The sequence below is a fragment of the Periplaneta americana genome, unplaced genomic scaffold (genome assembly GCF_040183065.1).
Source record: "Periplaneta americana isolate PAMFEO1 unplaced genomic scaffold, P.americana_PAMFEO1_priV1 scaffold_26, whole genome shotgun sequence".
Taxonomy (NCBI): domain Eukaryota; kingdom Metazoa; phylum Arthropoda; class Insecta; order Blattodea; family Blattidae; genus Periplaneta; species Periplaneta americana.
In genome coordinates, this window is record NW_027185507.1 from 1044688 (window position 1) to 1061046 (window position 16359).

The 16359-nt window shown below is 36.2% G+C and overlaps 1 protein-coding gene across 3 annotated transcripts in view; it reads left to right on the top strand.

Annotated features, from left to right (window-relative positions):
• The window catches only part of LOC138693960 (protein IWS1 homolog), a 59405-nt gene that overhangs the window by 21160 nt on the left and 21886 nt on the right, over positions 1-16359 (top strand). Inside the window, exon 1 of one of the 3 annotated variants that reach the window (XM_069817690.1) lies at positions 12370-12753. The exons of the other annotated variants lie outside the window; for them this stretch is intronic. Coding sequence (XP_069673791.1) covers positions 12688-12753 — 66 coding nt within the window. The 5' untranslated portion in view covers positions 12370-12687. Of the gene's footprint in view, positions 1-12369; positions 12754-16359 lie in introns of those variants that run through there. 3 annotated transcript variants of the gene reach the window in all.

The following is a 16359-nucleotide window of genomic DNA, read 5'->3' on the forward strand; positions in this document are numbered from 1 at the left end:
ACTCGGAGAATATGCTGTGAGTTACTACTTTTAATGTAGGTAGTGTGCTTTATGTATACTAAATGAAAGATTTCAAATTAAATCTAGTGAATACAGGGATAAATACTTAGGAAACATTTGTCTGAACCATTCTTAAATTCTAAAAAATTTTTTTTCGAATCATTTTAGAACTTATTGCAGGTAATTAGTCCTAATTTTACTATATTATATAAGTGAATTGAAATTTAAACACGTGTGTACATATAAGGATGTTATAATTTGCAACATGAATATGAATTATGTACTTTAATATATTGCGTAACTCAAATCATGAGATTGCAAATTTTCTTTTTATATATTACTAGCTGAAAGTACCCGGCGTTGCCCGGGTTTTCCTTTCTGCTTCTGTTTTCAAATGAACTGTTTGTTAAATTTTCGAAAATTTCGGAAACCCAACTATGGACAACCAAAACGAATTGTTTTACTAAGCTTTCCTCGCACATAAAGATGAATCTTTACTTAACTTCACTTACATAAATTAATACTCCTTAGCCAAATGCCTGCCAGGTTTAACTAAATTTAAAACAATTGTAGATCAGGCACCGAAAAGAAAATATTTCATCATGTGCCTGAAGTTCAACTTTGTTTTAAATTTATATATTTATTTGTTTTGTTTTTTTATCTCTGCCGGTCAGTTACCACTAAATTTTAAGTGCTTTATCTTAGTCGTGGCTGTCAGCGTATTAAACACCATTCATTTTCCTGCTGTCTCCTTTCCTCCCCGCCACAAATGTGACGTTGTACAGATTCAGAGAAAAAATAATTATAAGATCTGTACATTTAACTGAAGCTGTGCTGACATACATTTCACGTAATTTCATGTCTATGTGTGCTTTCACTTGAACTTCAGAGACAGCTGATGGTAATTAGAGAATTCCCTTGTTCCCAGTCTGAATCGTTGGGGTGCCATCGTGAGCCTAAATTTATCTATCGGTCGTACCAAAGAATCAATATATACGTATGTAATTCAATTTATATTGGAATACTTTTTACCCCTTGACAGCTGTACGCCCGCTTATATGATACCAGGGCTTTTTAAAATATGACTTAAGATATAATATCTAACAAATTTAGAACATATTAAATATATACTTACTTACTTACTTACAAATGGCTTTTAAGGAACCCGAAGGTTCATTGCCGCCCTCACATAAGCCCGCCAGCGGTCCCTATCCTGTGCAAGATTAATCCAGTCTCTATCATCATACCCCACCTCCCTCAAATCCCTTTTAATATTATCTTCCCATCTACGTCTCGGCCTTCCTAAAGATCTTTTTCCCTCCGGTCTCCCAACTAACACTCTATATGCATTTCTGGATTCGCCCATACGTGCTACATGTCCTGCCCATCTCAAACGTCTGGATTTAATGTTCCTAATTATGTCAGGTGAAGAATACAATGCGTGCAGTTCTGTGTTGTGTAACTTTCTCCATCCTCCTGTAACTTCATCCCGCTTAGCCCCAAATATTTTCCTAAGCACCTTATTCTCAAACACCCTTAACCTATGTTCCTCTCTCAGAGTGAGAGTCCAAGTTTCACAACCATACAGAACAACCGGTAATATAACTGTTTCATAAATCTAACTTTCAGATTTTTGGACAGCAGACTGGATGATAAGAGCTTCTCAACCGAATAATAACACTTTTATTTTATATACAGAATCCAGATAGAGTATAATTTTGCAAGAAGTCATTGTTCAGCATAAATAATAATATTCTGAAAGACATCCTATGTTATAGAAAATTAAGTCACCGTTCTTTCCACAACACTTGACATACTACACTGGCAACCTGATTACACAGATAAAATTTCGCAATAACACATTATTGGACATGAGCAATATTATTTTGAAAGATATATATTTTAGAATTAAGTAGTAGCCTATATCGAAATGATAGCCGTCCAAATCTTGGATTTAAAATGTCGGCATCCCAATCAATTCAAATGAACAAAAATAAAGAAAATGTAAATTAATGTCTTATTTTCAGTGGGCTTACGTATATTCACATACTACATTAGGAACATGACAAAAGTCTCATTGATATGCATACAATTCGTTTTCCCGTCTTTTGTATAAATATGTATATATGTTTAGGTGTGCTCACTTGAAAGCAAGTTACGCAATTATTGACAATATGAAAAACACGGAGATTTAGGTGAATGTCTGCAAATTTGAGCGACTATCCTTGAGCTTTATTTTACTACGATCATTACGAATGCTAGTTGCACTGAAATGGCAGTTGCTTAAAATCGAATGGCATGTTACTGGCTATCATAGGAATATGTGGGATAAAAACATATTTTCCTTTCGTTTTGCCACTTAATACTGTCACTTCTATTACGTTTGTCATCAGTTTTTTCACACCAATTCCTGTTCCATTGCATAGTTCTTGTGGATCAATATTTCGCAATAGTACTATTGGTGATTCAATATTAAGTATTAAATTATGTGTTGGCAATCCTTGTGATTTCAAAGAATTTAAGAATTCAGTTTGAAAAACACAGTCTGCTCACTATCTACAACTGTCTCGAGAAACACATAATACGGATCTGGACTGCATAAGGATACTTACTGCATGAATAAATTGTCTATATTTTGGCCTTAATGACGTATCTACAATGTTATTTTATATCGTTTTGCTTTTTCCATGGCCTCATGAAAGTCGATGTTTAATACAACAGACAATAATAAAGAACAATTGGCTATAGAAGGTTGCATTTCAGTATTATACATGAATGTTTGATCGTATTTATTTTTATTTTTACTTTTTTAATCAATTTAGCGTCCATTTTAACAATTTTAATATAGCCTATGTTCTTCTCCTGGTTATGAATGTTAAATGTGCAAACTTTGGTACATATTGGCCAAAGCGTGTAGATTTGTATAGGGAACATACATACATACGTACGTACATACCTACATTCACTTTTATATATTAGATGTAGTGTGCTTTGTTATATATAATATGTTGACTGTGAGATTTCAAATTAAATGTGGTGAATACATGTATGGGTACTAAGAGAATTTAACAATTCTGGAAAACTTAGATGTAATGTGCCTTGTTTTACTGTGTTACCTGTGTGTTATAATATTTAAAAAAACACAAAGCCTATACATATATGGATGTAATCGCTTTTAATGTGAAATAGGCGGCTTTTGTTGGGCAGGTAAAGTTGTTATATCCCAATACGTTTTATGAAATATTATTCAATGAGTAGCCCAGATGCAAAACCAGCTAACTGCCAAAAAAATGAAAAATGAGATAATGGTAACCATGGTTTCAGTTCGTCATTAGCTACGTAATAAGCCATACATTCGGTTACAAATCCAACTCTAAACCCTTTAAATCTAGTAAATAAAATTGCATACGGTTGCAAAACCTGCTAAGTGTGGAGAGCTTAAGGATGCAATACCTGCTAACTGCACAATGCCATGTTTACTTTTGCAAAACCTGCTAAATGTCACTGAGACAACATGGCCATATTGAGTTACGGATGCAAACGCTGCTATTTCGATCCCCATAAGGATTACATTGAGCATACTAAAATAACGAATAAGATATTATTAGACGCTGATAATAAAGCTACATTTTGCTCGTATAGTTAAATTGACTATACTGCTGCATTTAAGACATCAGCTGAGAGATCCTTCCCGCGCTTTATCGGGGCCTTCTAACATTTTATGTTAAGTGTGTTGAAGTCTTGAAGTGGTTACTGTGATTATCTTGCAGTTTTTTCGACTTTTGCCGAAATGAGTGTGGATGGATATGGTGTATCCTGTTTCAATAACTCTGTTAGTGTTGAGGGAGAAGATATAGATGATGAAGAGAATGGTACCAGTGAAAAGGCGAATCCAAAAGTTTAAACAATAAAGGTAAACATTTCCAAAAGGACTACATTCCAATGGGTGTCATCCTTAAAGAAGCAAACATCAGGGACATTGAAAGACTTCTGGAATTGCACTTCCGGGAGGACTGGTTTCGGAAAGCAAAACCTGACCTTCTACACCGAAATGTTCAACCAGCAGCAAGACCTTGCTGTTGCAGACCTGAATGAAGATGGGGATGAACATACGGATGTAGTGGACTCCGAACTCATGGATGAGGAAGAACCGAACATTTTGTAAAGTGTTATATTACATTGATGTTTGTAGAAATTGCAACACCAAGAAGGATACTTGTGACAAATGAAATTGATATCACAGTTTAGATACATGACAATACACAAGGATTAGAATTACAGAACTGTACCTGATCTGTGACCGTGAGATTTCAGTATTGAGTGAAGTCTCCTTGCGCCGCAATCAGAGCTTCTAAGCGTCGTGGTATGGAATCAAAGAGTTCCTGGATATGTTCCGGGGGAATCTCCCTCCACGCAGTTTGTATGCGAGTCCACAAAGCGTCAAGAGTGTGGCTGGAGGACCATGACGAACAAGTTGCCGACCAACCATATCACAGACATGTTCGATGGGCGAAATGTCTTGCGAACGTGCAGGCCAGGAAAGCAGTGATACCCGTCGTTCTTCGAAGAAGACTTGCACAATCCTCGCCACATGTGACCGGAAATAGTCCTGCTGAAATATGGCATGTGGAGTTGCCTGAGGGAGGGGCAGTACCTCGGACTCTAAGACCTCTCTAATGTAGGGGTTGAAGTTCAGATTGTCCTGAATACGTAGGAAGCGAGATTGCATATTGTATCACACTAGGAACTTGTCCGCAATGCCGCTCAACAATGCAGGCTCTCAGACTGCGTTCACCATGGTAGCACTTAACGCGTATGTGACCATCACTGTAGGACAAGTTGAAGCGGGACTCGTACGAACACACTACATTTGGTACTCTGTTTTACACATCTCCTGAGTTTGGGGTCGTTTGGGCCATTTTTTCTGGGTGTTGCACTTTTCACAAACAGTAGTACATAAGGAAACCTTCAAACTATAACATTAGTATTCCGTTCTCCTTTTTTACTTTTTTATAGTACAATATTTGTGTATTTAATAATATTTAGGTATGTAACGAAAATAAGAATGTTCTCTTCTACCGTCAGTTTGTTTCCAAGTTAGTCTCGTCAGATAAACTGTTAACATTGATCAAATACCAGGTTTTGCAAACTAATGTATCGTTAATATGGCTGCCTATAGAGTTGCAAATCCTGCTAACTGCTCTGTTCGGCTGCAAAACCTGCTATTTGCAAATTAATGTACAATATAACTAATTACCTATTAATCATATATTTCTGAGCTGTAGGAAGACAAACTAAATATTTTTTCCCCATTATTTAAACTAGAAATCATGCCTCTAGCATCTGTGGTTAAGTTTTTACACAATTTTCCTCATTTGCCAAAATTCGTCTAACTTGCAAATAGCTGGTTTTGCAAATTGGCTACTCTGAGTAGCCCAGATGCAAAACCTGCTAACTGTAAAAAAATGAAAAATGAGATAATGGTAACCATGGTGTCAGTTCGTCATTAGCTACGTAATAAGCCATACATTCGGTTACAAATCCAACTCTAAACCCTTTAAATCTAGTAAATAAAATTGCATACGGTTGCAAAACCTGCTAAGTGTGGAGAGTGTAAGGATGCAATACCTGCTAACTGCACAATGCCATGTTTACTTTTGCAAAACCTGCTAAATGTCACTGAGACAACATGGCCATTTTGAGAGTTACGGATGCAAACGCTGCTATTTCGATCTCCATAAGGATTACATTGAGCATACTAAAATAACGAATAAGATATTATTAGATGCTGATAATAAAGCTACTTTTTGCTCGTATAGTTAAATTGACTATACTGCTGCATTTAAGACATCAGCTTAGAGTTTCTGCCCGCGCTCTATCGGGGACTTCTAACCTTTTATGTTAAGTGTGTTGAAGTCTTGAAGTGGTTACTGTGATTATCTTACAGTTTTTTTCGACTTTTGCCGAAATGAGTGTGGATGGATATGGTGTATCCTGTTTCAATAACTCTGTTAGTGTTGGGGGAGAAGATACAGATGATGAAGAGAATGGTACCAGTGAAAAGGCGAATCCAAAAGCTTAAACAAAAAAAGGTAAACATTTCCAAAAGGACTACATTCCAATGGGTATCATCCTTAAAGAAGCAAACATCAGGGACATTGAAAGACTTCTGGAATTGCACTTCGGGTAGAACTGGTTTCGGAATGCAAACCTGACCTTCTGCACCGAAATGTTCAACCAGCAGCAAGACCTTGCTGTTGCAGACCTGACTGAAGATGAGGATGAACATACAGATGTAGTGGACTTCGAACTCATGGATGAGGAAGAACCGAACTTTTTGTAAAGTGTTATATTACATTGATGTTTGTAGAAATTGCAACACCAAGAAGGATACATGTGACTGAAATGAAATTGATATCACAGTTTAGATACATGACAATACACAAAGGATTAGAATTACAGAACTATACCTGATCTGTGACCGTGAAGCCTCCGTGCGCTGCAATCAGAGCTTCTAAGCGTTGTAGTATGGAATCAAAGAGTTCCTGGATATGTTCCTGGGGAATCTCCCTCCACGCAGTTTGTATGCGAGTCCACAAAGCGTCAAGAGTGGGTGCTGGAGGACCATGACGAACAAGTTGCCGACCAACCATATCCCAGACATGTTCGATGGGCGAAATGTCTTGCGAACGTCCAGGCCAGGAAAGCAGTGATACCCGTCGGTCTTCTAAGGAGACTTGCACAATCCTCGCCACATGTGACCGGAAATAGTCCTGCTGAAATATGGCATGTGGAGTTGCCTGAGGGAGGGGCAGTACCTCGGACTCTAAGACCTCTCTAATGTAGGGGTTGAAGTTCAGATTGTCCTGAATACGTAGGAAGCGAGATCGCATATTGTATCACACTAGGAACTTGTCCGCAATGCCGCTCAACAATGCAGGCTCTCAGACTGCGTTCACCACGGTAGCGCTTAACACGTATGTGACCATCGCTGTAGGACAAGTTGAAGCGAGACTCGTACGAACACACTACATTTGGTACTCTGTTTTACACATCTCCCGAGTTTGGGGTCGTTCGAGCCATTCTTTCTGGGTGTTGTTCTTTTCACAAACAGTAGTACATAAGTAAACCTTCAAACTATAACATTAGTATTCTATTCTCCTTCTTTACTTTTTTATAGTACAATATTTGTGTGTTTAATAATTCATTAATAATAATTCATTAATAATAAATTCATTAATATTTAGGTATGTAACGAAAATAATAATGTTCTCTTCTAGAGTCAGTTTGTTTCTAAGTTAGTTTTGTCAGATAAACTGTTAACATTGATCAAATACCAGGTTTTGCAAACTAATGTATCGTTAATATGGCTGCCTATAGAGTTGCAAATCCTGCTAAATGCTCTGTTCGGCTGCAAAACCTGCTATTTGCAAATTAATGTACAATATAACTAATTACCTATTAATCATATATTTCTGAGCTGTAGGAAGACAGACTAAATATTTTTTCCCCATTATTTAAACTAGAAATCATGCCTCTAGCATCTGTGGATAAGTTTTTACACAATTTTCCTCATTTGCCAAAATTCGTCTAACTTGCAAATAGCTGGTTTTGCAAATTGGCTACAATATGTATTACTGATTTGTTACTTACTTACTGGCTTTTAAGGAACCCGGAGGTTCATTGCCGCCCTCACATAAGCCCACCATCGCTCCCTTCCTGAGCAAGATTAATCCAGTCTCTACCATCATATCCCACCTCCCTCAAATCCATTTTAATATTATCTTCCCATCTAGGTCTCGACCTCCCCACAGGTCTTTTTCCCTCCGCCTCCAAACTAACACTCTGCATGCATTTCTGGATTCGCCCATACGTGCTATATGCCCTGCCCATCTCAAACGTCTGGATTTAATGTTCCTAATTATGTCAGGTGAGGAATACAATGCGTGCAGCTCTGCGTTGTGTAACTTTCTCCATTCTCCTGTAACTTCATCTCTCTTAATCCCAAATATTTTCCTAAGAACCTTATTTTCAAACACCCTTAATCTCTGTTCCTCTCACAAAGTGAGAGTCCACGTTTCACAGCCATACATAACAACCGGTAATGTAACTCTTTTATAAATTCTAACTTTAAGATTTTTTGACAGCAGACTGGTTGATAAAAGCTTCTGAACCGAATAATAACAGGCATTTCCCACATTTATTCTGCGTTTAATTTCCTCCTGAGTGTAATTTATATTTGTTACTGTTGCTCCTAGGTATCTGAATTTTTCGAACTTTCGAACGATAAATCTCTAATTTTTATAGTTCCATTTCGTACAATAAATAAATCATTATTATTATTATTATTATTATTATTATTATTATTATTAACATCATCATCATCATCATCCTTCACGAATTAGGCCTCTGTAGACCTGTTTCGGCCCCATATTATTACAATATTCTGGTCACGAGACATAATCATATACTTAGTCTTTTCGGGATTTACTTCCAACCCTATCACTTTACTTGCTTGAAGTAGAATTTCCGCGTTTTCCCTAATCGTTTGTGGATTTTCTCTTAACATATTCACGTCATCCGCATAGACAAGAAGCTGATGTAACCCGTTTAATTCCAAACCCTCTGTGTTATCCTGAACTTTCCTTATGGCATATTCTAGAGCGAAGTTAAAAAGCAAAGGTGATAGTGCATCTCCTTACTTTAGCCCGCAGTGAATTGGAAAATCATCAGGTGGAAATTACTGATTTGTTATGACTATGATTTCGGTGATGAATGAGGCCGGTGACATTCAGGAATGTTGTGGCTCGAATTTCCTGGCATTTGCCTTACGGTTGAGGGAAAACCCTGAAAAACCTCAACCGGGAAATTCAACCCGACCGGGAATCGAACCCGGGCCCCCTGCGTAAGAGACCAGCATGCTGACCGCTACACCACAGAGGTGGTCCAAATTTCTTTCTCTCATCGTTTTAATTATTCCTTCTGTCCATGTCAATTTTGGTATTTCCATCTTCCTTTTTCCCGTTGGAATCCATTCATACATTTTCTTCGGCAATCTATCTTCTGTCATTCTCTTCATATGACCAAACCATCTTAATTGTTTTGTTTTAATATAGTCTACAAGGATCCTTGTACTTTCATTTGTTCTCTTAATTTCATTTAATCTAATACTATTATACACCGTGTACTTAAAAGAGTATAGCAGTTTATAGTCATCATATTATTATCACTCAGATGAGGAGTAGAAAGTTGTTTGTAACTCAAATGAAAGAGGAAGGAAGACAGTTTTAGCACAGTCTAGTATATATAGTCACGAAGCTCAATACGTAGTAAATATGCATCCATAGATAGTTGCTAACCACTAGGATCGCTAATATAGCCTCATTACAGACAATGCGAAATAGTCCGGCACAGTCTATTGTTCCTAGCATCCTCACAACTCAAGCTTCGTGACTGTATATACTAGACTGTGGTTTTAGTGTGCTTTTAGCATTGCCTGCTGGACCGCATCTTATGGCTGCGTAACTGCGTAAGTGTTCCTACAACATTGCCATGGATTTGAAAAAACTGCTATTTTACAAGCAGGAAGTTACCACCATACTGTCGTTAATTCGAACCGTGATTACCAGTAATCTCTTAGCTCGGTTACGGGAAGCATATATTTCTTCGTAAATATGTTTAAACTTGTTGAAATGTTTTATATCATTTTCAAACAGTGCCAACTGCGGTACATCAGGAAAAATGCGACATATACGACTCCACTATACCATATTATAAGGAAAAATATCATCTAACTTCGATCGAAGTTATTGGATTACTGTTTGGGGCTAGAGGGATCATCACAAAAAGATTATCGCGTTTTTGCAAGCAGTTTGGTCTAGGATAAACTCTTGTCACTGAAGTATCTCTGTCTGCAGTGAAGGGATCTATAAAAATTCTAAGAAACCATCTCTATAAGTAAATAGATTGATCTCTTTCCTATGGCGATCTGCTCACTTAAGTTGGGTCCTGCAACTAGTGCTGAATAGACTACTGTGATCATTTGATAGCAAATAGATACTAGGAAATTTTATGTTTCTTCTAGAATTAATGATGTTTTTTTAGTAGTTTTCAATTATTTATAATTAATTGTGTTATTTCTTTTTCTTTTCCTTCTCCATTGTTTTCTTTTTCTCCATTATAATTGTTTACGTACCATTTACTAAAAAAAAATAACAATTTTATAGTATGCTTTGTCTTCTAGGCAGCCTTTACTTGGAGGAAGCTCAATAAAATTTATTCAAAATATTACGTTAATTTATTTTAACAATATTTTTAGTAAACGCCTGAGGCAAGCATAGGCCTACCTTTATAATTGTATTTATCTTATACAAACCCGTTAATTAGAACTTGTGTTCATTTAGTTCATTTATGATGCTGCACTCCCGTCATAACCAGGATGAACAGCGTGAAAACAAATTTGACAGATAACTATGAGAAGAGGAACAAAGGTGTACGATGTCTTGTGTAGTACTGAAGGTTGTAAGTTCCTAGTTTTGATATATATACATTTTGGTGGGAATGTGCCTGCTTATAAAATGTTTCAGCGAATCTCCTAATGATAACTGCGATACTTTCCACTTTTAGATCTTGATGTATCTGTTCGTTTCTTGTGTATCACCCGCTGTTATGAATTACACGTAACACTTTATTTTGTACTACTCGAATGGGATTTAACGTTGTCTTAGGTGCATATAATAATAATAATAATAATAATAATAATAATAATAATAATAATAATAATAAAGATTTATTTAACCTGGCAGAGTTAAGGCCATATGGCCTTCTCTAACACTCAACCAGGAGTAAAAACGTTACAAAAACACTACAAATTTACAAAGTACACTACAATTTTACACATAAAACTGAATAAGATAATAATAATAATAATAATAATAATAATAATAATAATAATAATAATAATAATAATAATAATAAAATTTAAACAAAAGTAAGTAGAAATCAGACATAATATATAACATACAGAAAAAAAGAAAAAAGCATAATAAAATGTGAACAGCAGGTCAAAATAAATGAGACGTACAAAGTATAAAAAAATAAGACAATTATTGATGATAAAAAAGGTAAAAAGGTAAAGGTATCCCCGTAATATACCATGAAGGCACTTGGGGGGGCATGGAGGTAGAGCCCCATGCTTTCCATGACCTCGGCACGAGAATGAGGTGGTGTGGTCGGCACCACGCTCTGACCGCCTTTTACCCCCGGGAAAGACCCGGTACTCAATTTTATAGGAGGCTGAGTGAACCTCGGGGCCGTTCTGAAAGTTTGGGAACGAGAAAAAAATCCTGTCACCACCTGGGATCGAACCCCAGAACTTCCAGTCCGTAGCCAGCTGCTCTACCAACTGAGCTACCCGGCCGCCATTATTGATGATGATAATAATAATAATAATAATAATAATAATAATAATAATAATAAAAAATAAGAATAGTAATAATAATACTAACAGTAGTAATAAAATAGCGCAGTACAAAGCATACAGTGAATACAATATTTTTAAGTACACACAGTAAGGAAAATTACGATTATATATAGCTCAACTTATCACATTATAGATATACCATTATCGGAAAATATGAAAACAAAAATATAAAATAAGTTAAATATCACTAGAACATTAAAACAAAATGTGAATATGTGGAAACATGCAATACGACACTTGTCATAATAGTAAGTTAGTTTGGCAACTCGTCATAAGATAATTTTCTAACTTGGATTTGAAAGATTTCATTGTTTGGCAGCCCTTGACTTCAGGCGGCAGAGAGTTCCAGTGACGAGAGGTAGCAACAGTGCAAGATGAGGAATACAGAGATGATGTGTGAAGTGGAATTTCTAGCGTGTTATCGCGTTGTGATGGAGTATTAATATTATGATAGCGAGAGAGAGTATGAAATCGAGCGAATAAATAAGAGGGGGATGAAGTGTGCGTAATTCGATATAATTGAACCATACAAAAGCACTGATCTAATCAGCAATTTATAAATTGTCACTTTTTTAGATGTTGACAATGCACATGTTTTTAGAAGGGGATACAGTTGTACCATTCTTGCTATTGTTTTTGCTCGTGTATTTGCAATATTGGTATGCCATAACAGACGACCATCCAAATGGATACTTAACAGAATCCTGAAATTGAAGGGCAGTACCATACAGTGTTAGGAACTCGCACCATGGCCCACGCACATAAGCGCTGATTGAGCAGGCAGTGTAAACAGCCACAGGATGTGATCCAATAGGCAGTGGGTTTTAGTTGTATGCATGCGCAGATCAAGGCTTCTAAACTTGCGCAGATAGCTTTCTTTTGTTTTGTTTCCTTGGCAGCTATAATAACAAAGAAGGCGATTCCTCAACAGGAAGCATTTTGTGTTTTGACGTTTGAGAGTTGTAAATCGGTTCTAACAGTTCAACGTGTGTTTCGTAGGAAGTTTAATCGTGATCCCCAAATGTCAACAACATTCGTCGATGGCATAACCAGTTGGCAACGACCGGTTGTCTGTGTAAAGGTAAAAGTGTGGGACGAGCAAGTGTGTCTCAGGAGAATGTTCAGTGCGATCTTGACTATTTCTTACGAAGTCCTAAAAAGTTCTCTTTCTTACGAAGTCTAATTGTGATCTTGCAGTGTAAGTGATGACAGTATGGAGAGTCTTAAGAAGACACTTACATATGCGTCCCTACCGTTTACAATTATGGCAGGTATCACCATACATCTATATTACTTATAAATTGCAGAAAAAATTACTAACTGTTAATTATTTTGTGTTATTTATATTAAATTAATGAGAGATGTTGATGATTTAATGCCTTTCTTATGACAGTGGACACTTAATGTGTTTCACCTGGCTATTATAGGCAGTAGACATCTAATTTTACAGTTGCTGTTGTCTCTCCTGCTTATGGAAATGAAAATGCCCAATGTTTTAGTGTTGGTTGATTGGTTAATTGGTTAATTAACGACGGTGTATCAACTACGAGGATATTTAAGCATCGATGATATTGGTGTTAGCGAGATGCTATTTCGCGAGATGAGGCCGAGGATTCGCCGTAGATTACCTGGCATTCACCTTATGGTTGGGGAAAACCTCGGATGTTTTAGTGTTATTTTTTGTACAGTTACTGGCATTTTATCCCAATATACAGTTTACGATATGTTCAGAATTAACAAAATTACCTATTACATTGACAATTGAAATTGTTTTGATTAGAAAATTGTTATGGAATCGGTAATTTATTGAGAGAGTGAAAAAGCTTCTCTTTCCAGACCCATTGGAAATAGGAAAGATTTAAGCAAATTACATTTATTATTTTAATATTATATTATAGATTTATGGAGAAAGTTACACGACACAGAATTGCACGCATTGTATTCTTCACCTGACATAATTAGGAATTTAAAATCCAGACATTTGAGATGGGAAGGGCATGTAGCACGTATGGGCGAATCCAGAAACGCATATAGAGTGTTAGTTGGGAGACCGGAGGGAAAAAGACCTTTAGGGAGGCCGAGACGTAGATGGGAGGATAATATTAAAATGGATTTGAGGGAGGTGGGGGTATGATGATAGAGACTGGATTAATCTTGCACAGGATAGGGACCGATGTCGGGCTTATGTGAGGGCGGCAACGAACCTTCGGGTTCCTTAAAAGCCATTTGTAAGTAAGTAAGTAAGTATTATAGATTTATATTATTAATTTGTCCTACAGAATAATATCTGTGACATTGACAATTAATATTTCAAGAGAAAAATTCGCTCTGGCGCCGGGAATCGAACCCGAGTCCTTGGTTCTACGTACCAAGCGCTCTGACCACTGAGCTACGCCGAATTCAATCCACAGCACCGGACCGAATCCTCCTCCTTCAGGCCACAAAGGGAAACATTGAAGGAGGAGGATTCGGTCCGGTGCTGTGGATTGAATTCGGCGTAGCTCAGTGGTCAGAGCGCTTGGTACATAGAACCAAGGACCCGTGTTCGATCCCCGGCGCCGGAGCAAATTTTTCTCTTCAAATATTAATTGTAAATTAAATTTAATTTAAATTATTTCTTTTGAAAACTAAATAACATTTTATACTATTATTGATGATAAGGAAAATGTAAAAAAAAATCAAATAGAGAAAACATACCAAATAGAATGGAATAATACCATTGATTCGTTATTAATTTTTTTCACACATTGCAAGTTAAAATAAAAATAAAATTATGTTTTCAATTACAGCATATTCCTTTGTTTTTCTAGTGACATATTATTTCTTGGCTGCAAGTCAAGAGTAGGACATTTAAATGATGTATACTTAGTGGCCCTTTCTTTATCAGCAGATTTTTCAGTCACAGAATTGTCTTTCCTGGTTATTTGTGAGTAAAAATCATCTTGCAATTTCTAGGCTTTCCATAAACCGTATGTGTTATGCACTGGTCTTTTTTAAGGCTTGAAGAAATACAAACTTAAGTAACTGCAAAATATTAATCGACAAGTGACGAGGCTAACTGGTGCAACAGATTTACTCAGCACTCTTCTTTGTAAGCTAAATGGTGCAACATTTTTACTCAAGCACTCTTCTTTGTAAGCTAACTGGTGCAACATTTTTACTCAAGCACTCTTCTTTGTAAGCTAACTGGTGCAACATTTTTACTCAAGCACTCTTCTTTGTAAGCTAACTGGTGCAACATTTTTACTCAAGCACTCTTCTTTGTAAGCTAACTGCTGCAACATTTTTACTCGAGCACTCTTCTTTGTAAGGAAAATGAATTTCTTAAATATTCAGATTTAAATCCAAACATTTATGTTGGGGCGATTTTCTGGTGTTGTGACTTGAGACAGCAAAGAAACTATTTCTGTGAATGTACAACAGTGTCAATGTCTTGATCGCTAGTTTTATTTTTGGGGAATTTTTTTTTCTTGTCTGTCACTGTTACTAGAATTCCCATTGTTACTTCTCCCCAAACATTTGATAGAATTATTTGCACGTATGTTTGAAGTGCATAGTCTTGCAAATTAATTGTTGGCACATTCCGATATTCTCTCCATTCATTCGGAAACAATATTGCTTGGAATTTGCACGTTGATTTGCTCTATAATTGCGGAGTCTATGCTCTTTAAGTATATCAATGACTACGTTATTTAAGTTGAAATCATTTTGTCTGTCACAATTTAGCTCCCAGAATTGTTTGCAATTTTCATTTCGTTGTTCTGAAATTTTATCAAACCAGCTGTAAATTCATTTTGTGCAGTCAACAATTTTAGGAACTTTTGGTGAATGCGGTTTACCTCCTGTACATGTGTAACTTAATCTTGTATTTTGTCTTTCTGAACCATTACCAGAGACATGTTCTGTTTCTACCACCACCTCTTCGTCATTTAAGTACTCTTTTGGTGGTGTTTCTAGTGACTTTGATGCAGTTCTCACTTATTCATACGAAAGAATAAAATAATAATAATAATAATAATAATAATAATAATAATAATAATAATATTATTATTATTATTATTATTATTATTATTATTAATTCACCTTGAAGCAACATTATCATCTTCTTGCCTCTTTAAACCACTGCAAATCCAGTTATTATCCAATAAACAGTAAAATAACATGCACACGCATGTTTTTAGTACAATCACAAATGAAAATGGACATAAATAATAAGATATTTGGTACAAATATCCACTTTCGCAGCCCAAACCTTTACAGTGTAACCAATAATAGTTACGTGAAAAACATTAAGTGAAGTGTTAAATGTAAGGTTTGATTTCAACTGCATAAAACAAGACGGAAATTGACAGGTGAAACCCACTAATGGACTTAGTGTGTTGTACGTGTATATTTTCGTTCATTTCGCACTTAGTGGAAATTGAAATTATTGATTATCTCATAAAGAATTATAGATACGACATAATGGACTTCACCAGACGAAAGACCACACAATTTTACATAAGGAACATCCAAAACCTGAAATTACTAAAAAACTGACTTAGTGTGTTTCACCTGTAGGCCGACGATATGTTCTAAGGTTTTATCAATATCAAATTCTAGTTTATCTGCACTATATCAATCAACAATCAATCATTCATTAGATTCAACACTGTATTAGAAGTGTTTATATAAAGTGATCATATTATTTACTTCGATAATCACACTTGTATCGTCTGCAAAATATGAGATTCTCTGGGATAAAATATGTATGGTCAAGGATGGGCAACTCGTGCTCCCAAAGTGCTAAAAAAACCTTGAAAGAGAGAAAGACAGACGGAGCCAGCCGCAGCAGTAACAAGTTGTTTGTAGTTCGCTGCAAAAGCAATTCATTGCCG